Source organism: Bos grunniens, chromosome 5 (genome assembly GCF_055505025.1).
Source record: "Bos grunniens cultivar Pamir isolate PY7600 chromosome 5, Bosgru_T2T1.0, whole genome shotgun sequence".
Lineage (NCBI taxonomy): Eukaryota > Metazoa > Chordata > Mammalia > Artiodactyla > Bovidae > Bos > Bos grunniens.
The window spans coordinates 52017254-52036037 of NC_141169.1; the positions used below are offsets into that span (position 1 = coordinate 52017254).

Genomic DNA, 18784 nt, shown 5'->3' on the forward strand with positions numbered 1-18784 from the left:
ATAATCTATAAAATTTACTTTTTGGTAATTTGAATTTTGCAAAGTGGTCAGTAATAAAATTTCTTACATATAAAAATTTTATTTAACTTTTGAAGTTTTATGAAATCTTGGTAAAATTTTTTCTTCATTTTAAAGGAGGATTTTTTTGCTGTTGTTGACTATATACAGGTAAGATTATATCAAGTGGGACTTCTATTTAGCTGCCTTTCTGACAGAAGACCCTTGCAAGATTTTATTTAACTGTACTAAGCTCAAAACAAAAAATATAGCCACCAAGTTTTAATATAAAACAATGTAGAAGATGCACTTAAAATGCAATTTTAATATATATACTAATATTTTAAGGTATTTATTTTAAAATGTTAATAGTAATAAAGAAGCATTCTGGCATTGTTTGCCTTCATATTATTAATGCTAAATTAGGGAAACAAACTAAAAACACTGCACCTAAGTTATAAGAATTAAGGAGGTTAATCTTTCAAAATGTGACCCATGTGACTACAATTTAATTCAACTCACTACAAGTTTTCAAGTATACAGAAAGAGAAATATTCCCTTAAATTTTACTTATACTAAAAGTTATGAAAATAAACATTTTATTATAACATATATTTATTATATATATGGCTAAGGTCATATATCATGTGAAATGCCTATATATACACACACACACACATATATATATTTATATAAGTGAAAAAGTTGGCTTAAAGCTCAACATTAAGAAAACTAAAATCATGGCATCTGGTCCCATCACCTCATGGCAAATAGATGGGGAAACAGTGGAAACAGTGGCTGACTTTATTTTTCTGGGCTCCAAAATCACTGCAGATGGTGATTGCAGCCATGACATTAAAACACACTTATTCCTTGGAAGGGAAGTTATGACCAACCTAGATAGCATATTAAAAAGCAGAGACATTACTTGGCCAACAAAGGTCCGTTTAGTCAAGGCTATGGTTTTTCCAGTGGTCATGTTTATGGATGTGAGAGTTGGACTATAAAGAAAGCTGAGTGCTGAAGAATTGATGCTTTTGAACTGTGGTGTTGGAAAAGACTCTTTAGAGTCCCTTGGACTGCAAGGAGATCCAGCCAGTCCATCCTAAAGGAGATCAGTCCTGGGTGTTCACTGGAAGTTCTGATGTTGAAGCTGAAGCTCCAATACTTTGGCCACCTGATGTGAAGAGCTGACTCATTTGAAAAGACTCTGATGCTGGGAAAGATTGAGGGCAGGAGGAGAAGGGGACGACAGAGGATGAGATGGTTGGATGGCATCACTGGCTTGATGGACATAGGTTTGGGTGGACTCTGGGAGTTGGTGATGGACAGGGAGGCCTGGCATGCTGCGGTTCACGGGGTTGCAAAGAGTCGGACACAACTGAGCGACTGAACTGAACTGAACTGATGGTATATATGTGCTGTGCTTAGTCGCTCAGTTGTGTCCGACTCTTTGTAACCCCATAGACTGTAGCCCGCTATGCTCCTCTGTCCATGGGGATCCTCTGGGCAAGAATACTGGAGTGGGGTGCCATGCCCTTCTGCAGGGGATTTTCTGAACCCAGGGTTTGAATCCAGGTCCTCCACACTGCAGGCAGATTCTTTACCGTCTGACCCACCAGCTGCTAAGTTGCTTCAGTCGTGTCTGACTCTGTGTGACCCCATAGACAGCAGTCCACCAGGCTCCTCCGTCCCTGGGATTCTCCAGGCAAGAATACTGGAGTGGGTTGCCATTTCCTTCTCCACTGACCCACCAGGGGAAGCCCCAAAATAGTGGAGTGGGTAGCCTATCCCTTTCTCCAGGGGGGCTTCCTGACCCAGGAATCAAACCAGGGTCTCCAGCATTGCAGGCAGATTCACTACCATCTGAGCTACCAGGGAAACCCATATGCAGGTGGGGAGTGTGCGTATGTGTCTGTGTGTGCGCGAGTGTGTGTGTGTGTGTGTGTGTAACGTTTTTTCTGCCCATCTGTCAGTTTTTACTATTCATTAGCAACTCTACTCCAAGACAGTACAGGATTTCTTGCCCTTGTTAAGTCCAGCAATACAAAGACAGACACAGTTCCTGATCTCAAATAGCTCATAATCTAACGGAGAAATGACACAAGCAACCTATAAAACAGTTTAAGTTCTAAAACAAATTTTAAAATTATAACAAAATCAAATTTTGTGGGTAGTACATGAAGTAATTTTAAAATGTGCACAGCTGGAAGGGTAGGTGGAAACTGGAACATAAGAGTATTCTAGGTGCAAAGAACAGTATGTGAAAATGTGTGGAGCTACAGAAATCATGATGCGTTAGGGAATTATCAATAAATAGAAAGAGTAGGAAGTGTGCAGTGTTAGAAACAGAGGTTAGTAAGGCAGGTGTGATAATAAAGAACCTCTTATGTCCTCTGAAGGAGTCTGAATTCTATCCAATTGTGCTGTGGCATATTGAAAGATTTTAAGAGTATCAACATAGCCAATTTGTATTCTAGAAAGTTAACTCATGAGGAACAGAAAGAGACTTTAGACTGGAAGAGCATTTAGGAGACTACAAGAACAACAAATGTGAGAAGTAATAAAGGGGGACTAAGACAGTGGAGTGGGCACAGGCAACATGTCTTGGAGATTCAGAAAACAGTACTCAAGGTGCAATCCATGGACACCGAGCGGGCTACAAGATCTTTTCCAGGCAGCAGTCCATGAGGTCAAAACTATTTTCACAAAAACACCAACATGTTATTTAAACATAATCTGACTTCCTTCACTGGGTAGATATTTGCACCAATAGTACAAAAACAATGGTAGATAAAACTGCACAGTGCCAAAGAGGGCCTTTTACAGATTACAATGTGAATGATGTCCCCAGAGTTGTGCAGTATGAAACGTGCAAAAATAGGCAGGCAGCCCTAGAGAGGAAGAGAGCCAGCCAGTTACAGGATTGGTCAGAGTCCTGAAAAACTGGTATAATGGTTTCAAAATAAGAGAATTTCTGTACGAGATAGTTATCAAAAAGAAGTATTAAAGAGAGAGATCAAATAAATTAGGTTTTAAAAAAGTTCAATAAGGACTCTGCTACAGAGAAGGCAATGGCACCCCACTCCAGTACTCTTGCCTGGAAAATCCCATGGGCGGAGGAGCCTGGTAGGCTGCAGGGTCGTGAAGAGTCAGACACGACTGACCAACTTGACTTTCACTTTTCACTTTCATGCATTGGAGAGGGAAATGGCAACCCACTCCAGTGTTCTTGCCTGGAGAATCCCAGGGATGGTGGAGCCTGGTGGGCTGCCGTCTATGGGGTCGCACAGAGTCGGACACGACTAAAGTGACTTAGCAGCAAATCCTGAATAGGTGATAAGGAATAGTAAGCACTGCCTTTTTAAAGAAGTTGGCTATCAAAGGGAGAAAAACTAAATGATATTCAGAGGAAATTAATGGTCTTGTTTTTAAAGATGGGAGAGATTTGTTTATATCTATCAGTTAGCTTGGAAAATGATACTGGAAAAGAAACAAAAGCACAAAATAACGTTAACTAGTGTCTACTATATATGGGCAGTATGCAAGGCATTTATATACACAGGAGTGAGTTGATAATGAAGGAAAAGCAAGGTCAAGGAAACACTCGGATAAATCCATTGGTAGAGAGCTTGCTTTTAAAGAGCACAGAGATCAGAGCTGGATGGATGTGGTCCACAGGTAAATAGAAAAGTTTGATAAAACTTTTTAAATCCTGATACAGACATTATTGTTAATAGTTAGATCACTTATCTACTGTGATTCCAACTTCTGACCTAGATTACACGTAGCCCAATCTAGCTAATATTTGTGGAATTAATTTAGGGGTTGATTAGTCAATCTATGGATTATAGCCTGAACACTAACTCTTTCTTTAATACAATTTGGGAATCACACTGTTTACTAGCAACTTTGCACTAACAGCTTTCTAAAGAGATGAGTGAAAAAAAAATGCTTAGAATATTATGCACAAACTAGATGCTAAGCCAGTTATCTAGCATTAAACTCATTTTGGCTAGTTAGGGCTAAGTGTAATATAAGACAGTGAATCGTCTCTTAACAAGACAGAAAAAAGTAAAACAGCGCAACTGAATTGATTTCATGAAGTGGGAAAATTAAACTTCACCCCTGACAACTGAATGCAGTATTTTAATTCCCCTATTCCCAGCGTTTCAGCTAAAAGCCTATAATTCAAGGCCAAGTTAAAATTCTTACATGAACAGAAAAACACAACTTTACCTAAATATTCAACATACATGGAAATCTAATATATATTGAACAATGAAAATATAAAGAAATTAAGTCTGAATACTGACATATCTAATTTAAAACTTTTATTTTCAAACATGACATAAAACCCAAATTTTTAAAATTTAACATTAAAAAACAAAAATTATTAAGAAAAACAAGACTGATCTTAACTTTCCCAGTTTCTAACAATCATCCTAAACTAAGTTCTTAGAGAAAATGAAAAATTTAAATCTCTTGAAACATTAAGCACCTTTACTGCTGTGAGATACAGATTAGTTCAATTCAACAAGCATTTGCTTTGTGTCTCCTTTCTGTCAGGTGGCATGTTAAATACTTAAACAAAAGAGAACTTATGAAAATTTACATATATGATGCTTCACATAACGTAATTTTTGCTTCCCATTTTGACTGCTCTAATGGGATCTGACAAAATATTCCACTTAAAAAAAATTAGTTACTTTTCTTTAATCATTATCACTCTCAACACCAAAACTGCAACCCAATTTTTCTGCTGTCTTAACAGAAAAAATTTTCACACACATGTCCTCATGTGCCCAGTATCAGTCATTCAGCTTCAAAAATTATTAACATTCTACCACTCATTTTATTTATAAAGCCCTCAACTTGCACATTCATGTTTTTGCCGCACTATTTTAAATTTATAAGTACACCTGTAAATACTACAGTATGTCTCCCCAGCAGGTTAAGAGATCTTTTGCGATACTACTGTCTGCCCCAAACTAATATTCAGTTCATGTTCACATTTTTTCCCCAACTGTCTCAAAAATTGAATTAGTCTGAATAGGGATCCCAAAAATGTCCTTACACTTGCAGATCAATTTTAGTAATTCCAAGAGCCCTTACCTTAATTCCAAGAGCAATTTCTGCTCCTACCAGCTAACTCCTCTGATTTCATCTTACTATGCATGTTTGTTTTTATTTTCGTCCTGACTTTTTAATCTAGTCATACAGTCAACCTTGACTTATATGTGTCACTGTAAATTGTTCAAACATTTGGAACAAACCACAGGATAAAGAAAGTATCCAATAATTTTTTGTGAGTACCTCTGAATCAAGCATCTATTTGAGAACTGAATACGTAAGTTTCATTTATGCATGAAATATACTATCTAAATGTCATTACTTCAATTTAATTTGGATACGGCTTTTAAATATTAAATCTAACACTAACTAATAAGCTTGATTGTGACCATGCTCCCTTTGGTAAAACTTGGAGACATAGTACTAGGTTATACATTATCTTGCCACAACAAGAAATAGGTAGTGTTTACACAAAGATTTATTTAATCAATGTGCATTTTCAGAATTTTAAAGGAAAATCTGTATACACATTCAAGATCTTAGTGAATATTAAATTCAGGAACCACAAAGTATAGTTATGGGAAGTGTGTGTTTATGTATCAATACAAGCACAAGCATTTCCAAAAAATATCTGGGTCTGGACCACTAAAATAGCTGGAAAAAATTAAGTTTTTGGTAAATAACAATACACAAGAACTTCATTCCACCATTATGCTGCCTTCATCATTAGGTAACAAATAGCTAGGAAAGGATGTATATATTTAAATAATAAATATATTTATATATAATTTTTTTCTCTCTCTAGGAATAATGCCTTTCCAACCAAGTACCACCTTATTTTTCTTCTTTCAGTACATTTCATGATGAGTGATCTATATGAGGTGTTCCATTTTCTGACTAGGTATTCATCCCCTCTTTCCCTATACTCTATTTCTTATTCCCATCATGCTGTCTTCATTTGTCAAATACACGGAATCTCTTGTCTCCCTCTAATTTCTGCATCATTTAAATACATTGCTTACCATTCCCTTTATTCTATAAGCTCTTTTTCCCCTTGGCCTTTATGACCAAACAAGAGTCAAGATTTCCTAAATCTTCAGAATTATTCATTTTATCTTTTTGTCTTATATCATTACTTACGGACACTTTTAAAGGTTTAGTATACAGTTCTTTACATTTTTAATTAGATAATTCAGTAATATTTCTCACTTCCAGGAATGTAACTCCATTCCTGTAATTCTCATTACTTTCTAAGCTTTGGTTGCCCATAATAACTGCATCCTATGCAGTTCCATTACCTTAAACTTTTTAGTTTCAGAAAAAATCATTGTTTCTTAAAAAAATTTTTTTATTGGAGTATAGCTGATTTACAATGTTGTGTTCTGTCTTTTTCTTACTCAGACCAATGAGATGAAGCATGAAAGAAAATTTATAAAGACTCAAAATATCTTTAAAAATGACAACAAATTGCAGCTTTTGGAATGTTACTCTAGATTTATGGTTCATAGGCTGCATTTTAAATTGAAGATGTTATTAATTTGAAAAATATGAATTTGAATGACAAGGAATGAAAAACTGGTTCCTGAGCCATCTTCTCAACTCCTACAACCAAAATCACAGTCCCTCACCTTTCAATATTTGAACAAGGTTAAAATTGGTAACAAATTTGTATACTTTCACAGAAACTTTAAGAAAGCACTTTCTGTGAACTGTAATAACAATTGTTCTTTTAGTACTGAAGTAAAACTATCATAACCAAATCTGTTTCAAATAAACAGAGACTGTCTTGCTTATAAATACTTAAAAAGTGTCTATTCAGGTTATTAAAATGAAAACAATACTTTATCTCACAAGAGTTTCCTAGTACGAATTTTCAATTGAACAGGTCTATCCACCATTTCTGAATCCATTTATACAGTTAACCTTGCAATTACTACACATGCAAACTGGGCTTAATAAGTCTTTAAAAAGTCCTAAAGAAATATATGCTAGGCTTTTCTACCTATATTTAAACAGATACAAAATCAAAACAGCTGGTGTAAAAAAAACAAAACAATTATTACAGTCACCTAGATGTTTATTGTTTATCCTAAATAAAAAGTAGTATGCAGTGGTTTTATTTATAAAATGTTTCCTCTCTCCAAGTAGAGCATTCAGGGACAGAGTGCTGTAAAAATATTAACATACCACTAAGATGAAGTTTATACTTAGTGCTCAGTCACCAACTTGGAATTCTGCTAATCAGAACACCACAGATGGCAGAGGGCCAACATCTGAGTTAAGAACTACCAGCTTAGTTTTCTATTTGATTTATTTTAGCCTGTCATGTCTTACCTGGTTGATTTCGGATTCTTCTCCAAATGTTTTCTAGCTTATGAAAACTGCCTCTTCAGTCATCAATGACCCTTACTTTTTTCAACAGATTCTTAATTACACATCTCTTGTCAGTATTTTTGAGCAATTAATGAAAATGTCTGAATTAAAACAACTTCTCATGCTATTTTTATAAGAATTTTTACTTATTTTAGAAAAACAGCAAAATATGGATATTTTAATTTCTAAAATGTTAGTACTGTCAAAAGCACTCTTTGAGACAATTATACCTAAATGAAATCATACAGAAAAAAAGTAATAGTACAATTTAGTTAATTAATCAAGTTATACTGCTTCTAACTAGGGGATAAGGTGTTAACATTAAACAAATTTTCTCGAGAGTAAGGGGTAATCTGTTGATTAGATTTCTCCTCTCTTTAGGAACACACAGGATTCTAGAATTACTCTATTTTAAAATAATTAAAAAAAAAAATAAGCTGTAACTAGCTACACACCTCCAATTGAATAATAAGACTATCCACCCAATGACAACATTTTCGGAAAGATAGTCAAATTTAACACAACAGAAAAAACATTACAATGGTTGAAGCTTTCATAAAATATTATTAGAAAATAATGTGTTTTTGAGCAGTTTTAAGAAATTAAATACTTAAGAACTAGATTAGAAATCCAAGTTCTGGAAAAAACTAAGCATCTCAATTAAAAAAAAAAAAGCATGAATATAAAGATGAAAAAATAAAATTATAAATTGATATCCAGCAGACAAATCTGAATAGATAAAAATAGAAAACTTCTGAATAATTTTTAGGTCGGTTCTTAAGATTTCCAATTAGATTTTGGGTTGTCGTAGGTTAATACATTTTTATAAACAGGACTATATGTTTTAAAAAAATTATATTTTATGCTTAATATGGCTTTTATATTTAGCAGTTCCTCAGGTTAGGATATATTGTCTCCATTCTGATAGAAATGGGCCCAGTATGATTTTTAGGTCCTTCAGAACAGTTAGTTTTCAGTAGTATAGAAAAGTCAAGACAGTTAGATACTAACATGCTTTCTCTCAATGCCTACTGTAGTGGTGTTCTTGTATTTTCTTCTTCATAAGCAGCACCTAAAATTCAGATTCCTGAGTCCCCTCATAAAGATTTATACTCGCTGGTCTGGTGGGAAGGACTGTGGAAACTTCTGTCTATAGTGGTTCACACAATACATACTAAGAAACATTATCTACAGAATTTCTCAAAGTGTGACAGATCAACAGCATTAGAATCAGCTATGAGCTTATTATGAGAAATGCAAATTCACGAGCCCAACCCAGATCTACTGAATCAGAAACTCTAATGATGGGGCTTAGGTAACAGTGTTTTAACAAACTCAACAGGTGACTCTTCCTTTCATCACCATATTACAGCTTTTAATGATTTTTTCCTTGGCTTTTGACACTCTAAGTAGGAAGTATTTATGTGCTAAGCAGTATGAGCACTGGACAGACCCCAGATTAGTGGTAGTCATTAGAACTAGCATCTTCATACTATGCGGAGGACCAAGGGTTGTCTTCTGACAGACATGATGACAATTCTAAGTGTTACAGTTGTTCTGTATTTTAATATCTTGAAGTTTCTTTTTTGAGGACCTTAAAATTACATGCCTTCTGCTACAGTTGAATTTGTCTAAGTCACATGTGGTTATAATGTAGTAACTTCAATGAATACACAGAATTTCACTCTTTTAAAAAAAACTGGCATTTATCCAGAAAAAAGGAATTTGCATCTTTACTTCAATTGTAAATGATAATTCCTCAAACTTTTTTTTCCCGTAATCTGTACTATTTTCCTCCACTTCAGGTGCCTTCTCAATGTTCTTGAATATTATAATTTTATATAATATGTTCTGTTCCAAGTTTACCTAAATGATACTAAGTTAAATTTCATTTTGTTTTTATTTTTTTCTCTCAACTGTATGTTTTAAAGTTTATTCAGTTTTAAAGATCTTACCACTGTTACTTCTACTTACTGCACTGGTTTTCCATAATACATCACCATCATTTTTCTTATTCATTCTACCTGAAAAAGATATTTAGCGAGGCTGCCTTCAAATCCCCACTATCACAAACAATGCAGCTACAAAGACTGCATAATATATTCAGGGACCTGTGTAAAAAATTCCACTGAGTGCTGGGTCAGACGCATTAAGCATTCCTAATTTAATTAAACACTGACTGATTTATAGAATGGTACTAGTTTGTAGTTCTACCATCAGTACCTAAGTCGTCTCCTACAACTCTCCAAACACTTCTTACTAGCACCCTTTTAGGTTTTTGTCATTCTGATGGCTATTAGGTTGTATCTCATGCTTTAATTTTACAAGAGAGTTTGTATACCACCTCACTACTTGTCAGCGCTTGGGCGTCCCCTTCTTTAAATTTTTTAATCTTTTATTTTTATAAAAGGTTATCTGCTTTGTTTCCGTTAATTCACAGCAGTTCTTTGCACACTATAGTATTATTCCCTTGTAGGCTTTAGATTTTTCTAAAACCTACATTTGACTTTTAACTTTGTATACAGTTCCTTTAACAGAAATACTTAATGTAATCAAACACATTAATTTTCACACTATGTTCTGTGATCCCTTAGTCACAGATACTATCCAAATTATCTTATTAAAGTGGGTTACTAATGTTATATATCATGGTCAAGAATCTATGGCACACAAGCCAAATCCACATTTTTTTAAAAACAAAGTTTTACTGCAACACACCATATCCATATGTTTCCACAATGTTTACTGCTACTTTCAAGCTGTATCAGCAGTTATAGTTGAGTCAGAGACCCTATGGCCTATAAAGATAAAAATACTTATTATATGTTGTGTTGTGATAGTTGCTCAGTCATGTCTTGACTCTTTATGACCCCATGGACTGTAGCCCGCCAGGTTTCTCTGTCTATGGGACTTCTTCAAGGCAGGCAAGAACACTGGAGTGGGTTGCCATGCCCTCCTCCAGGGGATCTTCCCAACCCATGGATTGAACCCAGGTATCCTGCATTGCAGGTGGATTCTTTACCAGCTAAGCTAAAGAGTATTGAACTATGGGTATGGAAAACACCTGTTAATTTTTATAAATTAATTTTATATTATATAGTATTGCTGAATTTTCTTAGTTCTAGTCTCTTGTCTTTGGATTTTATGAAGACAGTATTATTATGTGCAAATAGTGTATTTTATTTCTTTTTAAAATTTCTAATCTTATTTATTTTGGGTTCAAAAATTTTCAATTACATGTTTGCTACAGATTCTAGACTTATAGGCTTTATTAAGTTTGGACAATTCCCTTTTATTCTTAGTTTTTTGAGAGTCTTTCCATATACTAGATGCTAATTACAATTTTTTTTTGCATTTTTAATACAATAATATTAAGTAATAAACTATCATTTGGCAATTTATGACATACTGCTATATTGTATTTCTCACATTTTACAGTGAACGAATACTTAAACTTTACATGTTTTAATATTTGGGTTTCCTATAAAACTGGCTGATTCAGTGAAGAATGGGACTCAATTGTACTTCTGTGTATATCTCTGGTATAGTACCTTCACTTACCAATATTTACTACATGTGTATAGTGTGTAAAGTATTATATAATAAACAATGTTTTCTCTTACAAAAGCAAGTAACTATAGCTGTTTAATAAACTAGTACTGTGCTAGCAGATAGGAACAAAGATAATAAAATAAAATATTAATATGTAGTTTTATCTCTTAGGTGAGTATCAGTAATTTTAAGTTGAAAAGATCTATCAATCTTTGAAATTCAAGGGACTTTTATATTAACCCACAAGCAAAGTTATTTAAAGCTGTAACAGGTATACAACTATCTAAAGATAAGCTAGAAAAAAAAAATAGTAGTTCTGATCTAAACACTAAATGTGAATATTCACAAAGAAAATATTCCTAACTTCTAAAAACTAAACGCATCAAGAAATCTACATGATTCTACCATGTGTTTTTTAGTATCTCTCTAAAATAATTTCTACTCTTGTATTACATCCAACTAAGTGGAGTAAAAATAAAATGTAATTAATATACTTGGGCATATTCCTACAAAAAATTTAAATAAACTTCACAGAAGATAAAAAGGACAGAGAATAACTCACTAAAGGTATATTTTAGTTCTGAAGGAAATTAAGTGGCAGGCTGTTCTCTTTTATTAGCTAGGTTGGTTAACAATGACTAAATTATCATAAATTTAAAAACCGTTATTTTAAGGATTTCAAAACACAAATTCACAATCTTTCATCAGAAAATCTGAAATTTCAAAAGCTTTGAAAACTTAAAAAAATCTCCATGATTCCCTTAAGGGCAATCTAACCTGAACTGATATGAGCTATTTATACTCCTTATTTATCCTGCTCTGTGTGAATACTTAATGAATACTAATGTGCTTAACTATGAGAGTCTCCCTGGACGTTACAGAAATAGTAAAATAGTAAGTGGCACATGTGACACATTACTTCTCAAATGTCTACAAAGTCGAAATACTGAAATACAACTAGCCCTAAGTGTTTTTGATAATGAAATGTGGATCTGAAAATCCTAAAACCAGTAAAAATACTTCCTGCCATGCAGCATGTTACCCTTTCACTCTGTTGATTGTTTCTGTTACTGTGTGCAAACTTTTTAGTTTGATATAGTCCCTTTTGTCTATTATTGCTTTTGTTGTCATATTCAATATATCACTGCCAAGACCAATGTCATGCTTTATAGATTCAGGTCTTGTTTTTAAATCTTTAAACAACATATCTGATAAGAGGTTAATATTCAAAATATCAATATATAAGAAACTCATTACAATTCAACAGCAAAACCCTCAAATAACCAGATTTACAAATGGGTCTAGGGCTTGATTGAACAGACATTTCTGCAAAGAAGGCACACAAACAGGTAATAAGTATGTTAAAAAGATGCTCAATGTCAGAAATCACTGGGAAATGCAAATCATACCACAATGAGATACCACCTCACACCTGTTAGGGTGTTTATTACCAAAAGAACAAAAGTAAACGAGAGCCAGCAAGGATGTGGGGAAACTGGAACCCTTGTAAACTGCTGCAGTGTAAAATGGTATAGGCACTACAAAAACAGTAAGCAGGTTCCTTAAAAAATTAGAACTATCACATGATCCAGAAATCTCACATTTGGGTGTACATACAAAGGAAATGAAATCAGTATCTTGAAGAGGCATCTGCACTCCCAAGTTCATAGTAGTATAATTTAAAATAGCCCAGATGATAGAAACAACCTGAATGTTTGTTGATGGACAAATGGATAAAGAAAATATACAAAGGACTTTTATTCAGCCTTGAAAAAAGAACGAAATCATGCCATATTTGATAACATGGATGAACCTAAGGGACAGTATGCTTGGTAGTGGGTTAGTTGCTACATTGTGTCTGATTCTTTATGGCCCCATGGTCTGTAGCCTCACCAGCCTTCTCTGTCCATGGGATTATCCAGGCAAGAATATTAGAGTGGGTTGCCATTTTCTTTTCTAGGGGATCTTCCCAATCCAGGAATCAAACCCATGTGTCTTGCACTGGCAGGCAGATTCTTTACCACTGAGCCATCAGGGAAGCCCTTGTTACTATTAAGCCCTGCAAAGATGATCTTATTCCTACAGACATCCAGCCCAATGGCTTTGTTAACAGCATGGACTGTATTTAAATAATGCAAAAATCAGAAGAATTGAAATTTTGCAAAGGATAATATAAGCAGGCTATACAATACAGAGATAATCGTATTTCACTTCATGAAAGCTATCAAAGACTAGATTTTTTTCAAAAAGCAATAAGTCCATATGACTGAGGATAATATGTCCAGTAAAGTAAGACAATTCTCAGAAAGACAATATTGTGTGATTTCACTTGTATGAGGCTATGCAAACTAGTCAAACTCATAGAAACAGAGAGCAGAATAGAGATTCCCAGGGGCTGAAGAAGGGAAAAATGAGGAATTACTGTTCAACAGGAATAAAGATTGCTACACGATGAATAAATTCTAGAGATCTTCTGTAGAACAATGTACCTACAGTTAACAATACTGCAAAGTGCACACACTTAAAACTTTGTTAAGCGGACAGATATCAAGTTATGTTTTTTTTACCATAATTTAAAAAATTTTAATAGAAGATTCCTAATTTTTTCATTGCTCTTTTACCATCAAAATAAAACTCTTCTATCTCTACTTGTACTTTTATACTCTATTTATTTAAATAAATAAAAAGTATTACTTTCACATCAGATTCATTTTGATAAAGAATATTCTTTTAACAGACACTTTAAAAAAATCACAAAAAGCTTGAAAAATATTAAACAAAATGTTTAGTGATTTGATTGTATTAGTGCACCATTACATTTATAACATTTATACATTATTTTAAAAGAAATTAGTATTGGAAAGCTTTTAAATTACAGCATATTAATTTAGGTGCAAATTTAGACAACTCCTATACTGAGAATAAAACACTAAAGTATTAAAAAGTTAAATACATTTGGATATATATTTGGATATAATTACGTTCTTCTATCATTCTGTATTATCTGAAATCAAAGCTTCAAAATCATGTATTAAGCCATAAAAGGTGAGAGCACTTACTTAGGAGTAGACGGACCCCTTGGCCATGTTCCATCTTCATTTTTCTGTTCTATCACTAACACCTGCAAATAAGACAATAATAGAGTGTTTTTCCTTAACGCTGAAGTTAAAATAGCTTAAGAAGATTAGCTGTATATGCTAAATAACTAAAGCAACTCTGCAGTGACTTATAGGACACAGTAGACAAGGTGAAGAGGTATCTGCACTTTGATTTCAAAGCGGGTCAAGGGAGATAAAGAGACCTTGAATATAAGACGTCGGCAATGACAGAAAGAAAGAAGGTAACAAACTACAAGGAAAATCACTGGTTCTATGACTTAAAGCATTAAAAAAGTTTAAACCAAGTTGATAGAAGTTTTTTGAATCTGGGGAGTATGTTTTCTGTTTGTTGCTTGTAAAAGTACTGTGCAAAAAACAGATGCTCAATAAATGGTTATAGTTGTTCTTAAACATACTGATATATGATCTCAGTCAACTATTGTTACGCAAATACTGAGGAACAGAGACAAAGACAGTTCCAAATTACAGATTATATATGATTTGTCAGGGGCTTTGATTTGAGAGAATAGCATTGAAACATGTATATTATCATATGTGAAACAGATCGCCAGTCCAGGTTCGATGCATGAGACGGGGTGGGGTGCTCAGGGCTGGTGCACTGGGATGACCCTGAGGAATGGGACAGGGAGGGAGGTTCAGGATGGGGAACAAATGCAAACCCATGGCTGGTTCATATCAATGTATGGCAAAAACCACTACCATATTGTAAAGTAATTAGCCTCCAATTAAAATAAATAAATTTAAAATTATAAAAAAGAAGAAATTTGTCCTTATTTACATTATCACTGTATAAATTAGAAAATCTTTTAAGATATAAATGATAGAACCATGTATGAAAATCAGACTGCAGTTCCCTACTGCAGCATAGTTAGGGTAGACACAAATCACCTCTAGCAAATGAAAGGTACAGGCTGAGGTGAACTATATTTTAAAATAAAACCCCAGAATCTTTTTTCATTATCTTCCAATCTAAAAAAGAAGGCTCTCTTCTAGGTTTTAGTAGGGGTGAGTCTGTGCAAAGAAGAAAAACCAAAATAATTAACAAAAGAAATAAGTGATCTCTACAAGTTAGTATCTAAATTTCCACAGGAAAACTATAATATAGAAAATATGCCTGGAAGCAAATTCAAGGCATTAAAATTTGCATATATTCTACACTACATTTTTATCAACTCTTTTAAAGTTGCAATTTTGTTACCTGTTCTATATATTCTTAGTAATATACTTCTTTATTGATAAAATAATTAAAAAAATTTTTATTTGGAGGATAATTGCTTTACAATGTTGTGCTGGTTTCTGCAGTATAACAATGTGAATTAGTCATAAGAAGGGGACCTATGTATACTTAGTAATATACTTTTGTGGACTATATGTTTCAGGCAATTTCTAAGTTGGCATTTGGATATTAACCATGTAAAAATGTAAGCCTGATTCAGAATACATATACAAATGAAATACTGATTTAAAAAATTCATGGAACCATGTTGTTGATGAAGAAGTGAAGTCGCTCAGTCGTGTCCGACTCTTTGTTGTTGATAAACTATGCTAATTAAAACACTAATGTTATCTTTGTGTGCGGTGTGTTAGTTGCTCAGTCGTGTCTGACCCTCTACGACCAATGGACTGTATGTAGCGCACAAAGCTCCTCTGTCCATGGGATTTTCCAGGCAAGAATATTGGAGTGGTTTGCCATTTCCTCCTCCAGGGGATCTTCCCAACCCAGAGATCGAACTCGCATCTCCTATGTCTCCTGCATTGCAAGCAGATTCTTTACCCAGTGAGCTACTGGGGAAGCCAAAGTTACCTTTAAATTATTTCCTATAAACAAAAAGCACATGTGAGGAACTTCCCTGATGGTCCAGTGGTTAAGACTCCGTGCCCTTGGTGCAGGGAGCACATGTTCAATCCCTGGGTGGGGAACTAAGATCCTGCAAGCCATACAGCTTGACCAGAAAACAAAAAACAAACTCCCAAAACACACATGAAGTATAGGTAATACATTAAGAATAGTGCACTGTATACCTGCCATCCTGACACCTCCCTGATCATATTCCTCTCCCTAACTACCACAGGCAATTAACTATTATGCTCAATTTCTGGTTTAAGATGATATAGTCATATATTTACATAGTTTTACATGTTTATAAAGTTGAGTTTGCTGAGTAATTTTTAACTTCTGAAGGAAGGATTTCCTGTGCTACAACTTATAACTGTATAGACATCTAAGTAAAAATTATACTTTATTAAAAAACATATACACATAAACTTTGTCTCTGCTGCTGCTGCTAAGTCACTTCAGTTGTGTCCGACTCTGTGCGACCCCATAGATGGCAACCTACCAGGCTCCTCCGTCCCTGGGATTTTCCAGGCAGGAACACTGGAGTGGGTTGCCATTTCCTTCTCCAATGCATGAAAGTGAAAAGTGAAAATGAAGTCGCTCAGTTGTGTCCCACCCTCAGCGACCCCATGGACTGCAGCCTTCCAGGCTCCTCTGTCCATGGGATTTTCCAGGCAAGAGTACTGGAGTGGGGTGCCTTTGCCTTTTCTGAACTTAGTCTCTAGCAGCACTTAAATCAGCTATAAAGCAAAAGAGTATAGCTATAGAAAATGTCAAAGGTATATATTTAATATCTTTGCTTACAGTTTGTTTTTTAAAGGAAGATCCTAAAGCTGAAGAATCAAAAAAATATTTAAAGTTTAACTGTAACCTTTAATCCCAAGCAGTATTTGTATTTTAAATTCCTTTTGTCTTTACAATTAATGTTGAATGCCATCAGAAATGCTAAAACTCATTTCCTTACTCAAATGTATCATTTTCTGAATAAAATTTTCATCATTTAAGGTTAAAACCTTAACTCAAAATGAAAATATTTAAAAAAATATTTTAAGATTTAATTAAATTGAACATACACATACAAGAAAGAGAGGTAAAGACCATCTATTTTGAGAGGCAAACTCTTCAATAATGTATCTTTGTTTCACTTTCTAATGAGGATACTTTCTATTTCAGTAAGAAAAAAAAATTGTTTTAAGTCTAAGATAGTGTTCAGTTCATTCATCATCATTCAGAAAATAACTGGTCAAAAATCTAGACAATTTCATGCATTTTCTCTGAACCATTTCTATTTCAAAAGATCAAATGTCTCTAAAGATATTCTATAAGAATGTTTAATAAGATATTTAGTCTTATTAAAATAATTCTGTCATCTTCATTCTGATAGATGCATTCCTATCAAGAATATCAAATTACTTAAATTCTCTAAGCCTCAGTCTAATATACATGACAAGGAGAATTACAGACATTACACAGACTCAATTACTGAAAAGATTTAAGAAATAATCCTACATATTTAAACTGTATTCCCTGGAGCAACCTCATGGCCTGATGGATCTTTCTACTGTAAGAGAGAGAGAGTTGGATGGATAAGGAAGGGAGCGTCAAGTAGCCAGTAGTTCCAAATGTCTCAATCAGCTTCAACTGGGTAACTCCTTTAAATTAGAATACATGTTAGATTTTGTAAGATTTTACTTAAGAATATAATGGCTAAAATAAGTGTGAAAATCACTGTTTTACAGCTCAGGACAATATTTGATTATAGTAGGAACAATTTCCATCACATATCAATATCAATTTTAAATTAACACAAAACAAAGCAAAAACTTCCATATCTTGGGGCAGCAGGCTCTGTGTTAGGTATTAAAATATAGGTCCTATTTAGGACACAAAATCCAACCAAAACAAGGACTTCATAGTTTAGCCAGGGAGCTTAATATATAAATAACTGAAGTACACAATGAATGATACAAGCTTCCCTGGTGGCTCAGACAATAACGAATCCGCCTGCAATGCGAGAAACCTGGGTTCGATCCCTGGGTTGAGAAGATCTGCTGGAGGAGGGCATGGCAACCCACTCAAGTATTCTTGCCTGGAGAATCCCATGGACAGAGGAGCCTGGCGGGCTACAGTCCATGGGGTCATAAAGAGTCGGACATGACTGATCAACTAAGCACAGCAAAGTATACAATGAATGATACAAGACATACATGTAAATCATTATGGAAGTTAAGGGAGAAATTTTTTCTCCAAAGTAAAAAAAAATTCTATGCCTTAGTTAGATACTGAGATAAACAGATCATGAAAGGCTGAAGAAATGATCTGATATTGGAATTGGAAGGATGGATAATCTGATCTGGTTAGATTACATGATAGGATGGGAAGCTTCATTTTAATATTTGGATGTTTAAAAAGAATTTTATTTTGGATGAATACAGGGAATGGAGAGAACAGTACAATGGGCAGATGAAACAACATATATCAAAGAACAAGAGAACGGAACACCATAATAGACTTAAAGACTATAAGTAGTTCAGTTAGGTTTTGTTAGGAATGCAAATCAAAAGGCAAGATTAATCAAAAGATGCTGGAAGAATAAGGTAAAAGGATAAACCATGACTTGCATGCTATGTTAAGGTGCTGGGACTTTATTCTACAATTGTTAAGGAGCCAGGGAAGATTAGTGGAAAGGAAATAATAAGGTTTACATTTTAGAAAGGGTATTCTGGCAGAAATATGGAAGGTTGAGAATGGACATGAAAAGACTGGAAGCAGAGGGATTTGTTAAAACATTACTGAAAAATAAGGGCTGGAAATGGAACAGAGATTAATTAGA

At 34.2% G+C, this 18784-nt stretch overlaps 1 protein-coding gene across 2 annotated transcripts in view; it reads right to left on the bottom strand.

The window, feature by feature from the left end:
• Positions 1–18784, bottom strand: part of USP15 (ubiquitin specific peptidase 15) — a 134866-nt gene that overhangs the window by 50250 nt on the left and 65832 nt on the right. For both annotated transcript variants that reach the window (XM_086400243.1, XM_086400242.1), the window contains exon 6: positions 14055–14116. In XM_086400243.1, the coding sequence (XP_086256369.1) occupies positions 14055–14116 (62 nt within the window). The remainder of the gene's footprint in view (positions 1–14054; positions 14117–18784) is intronic.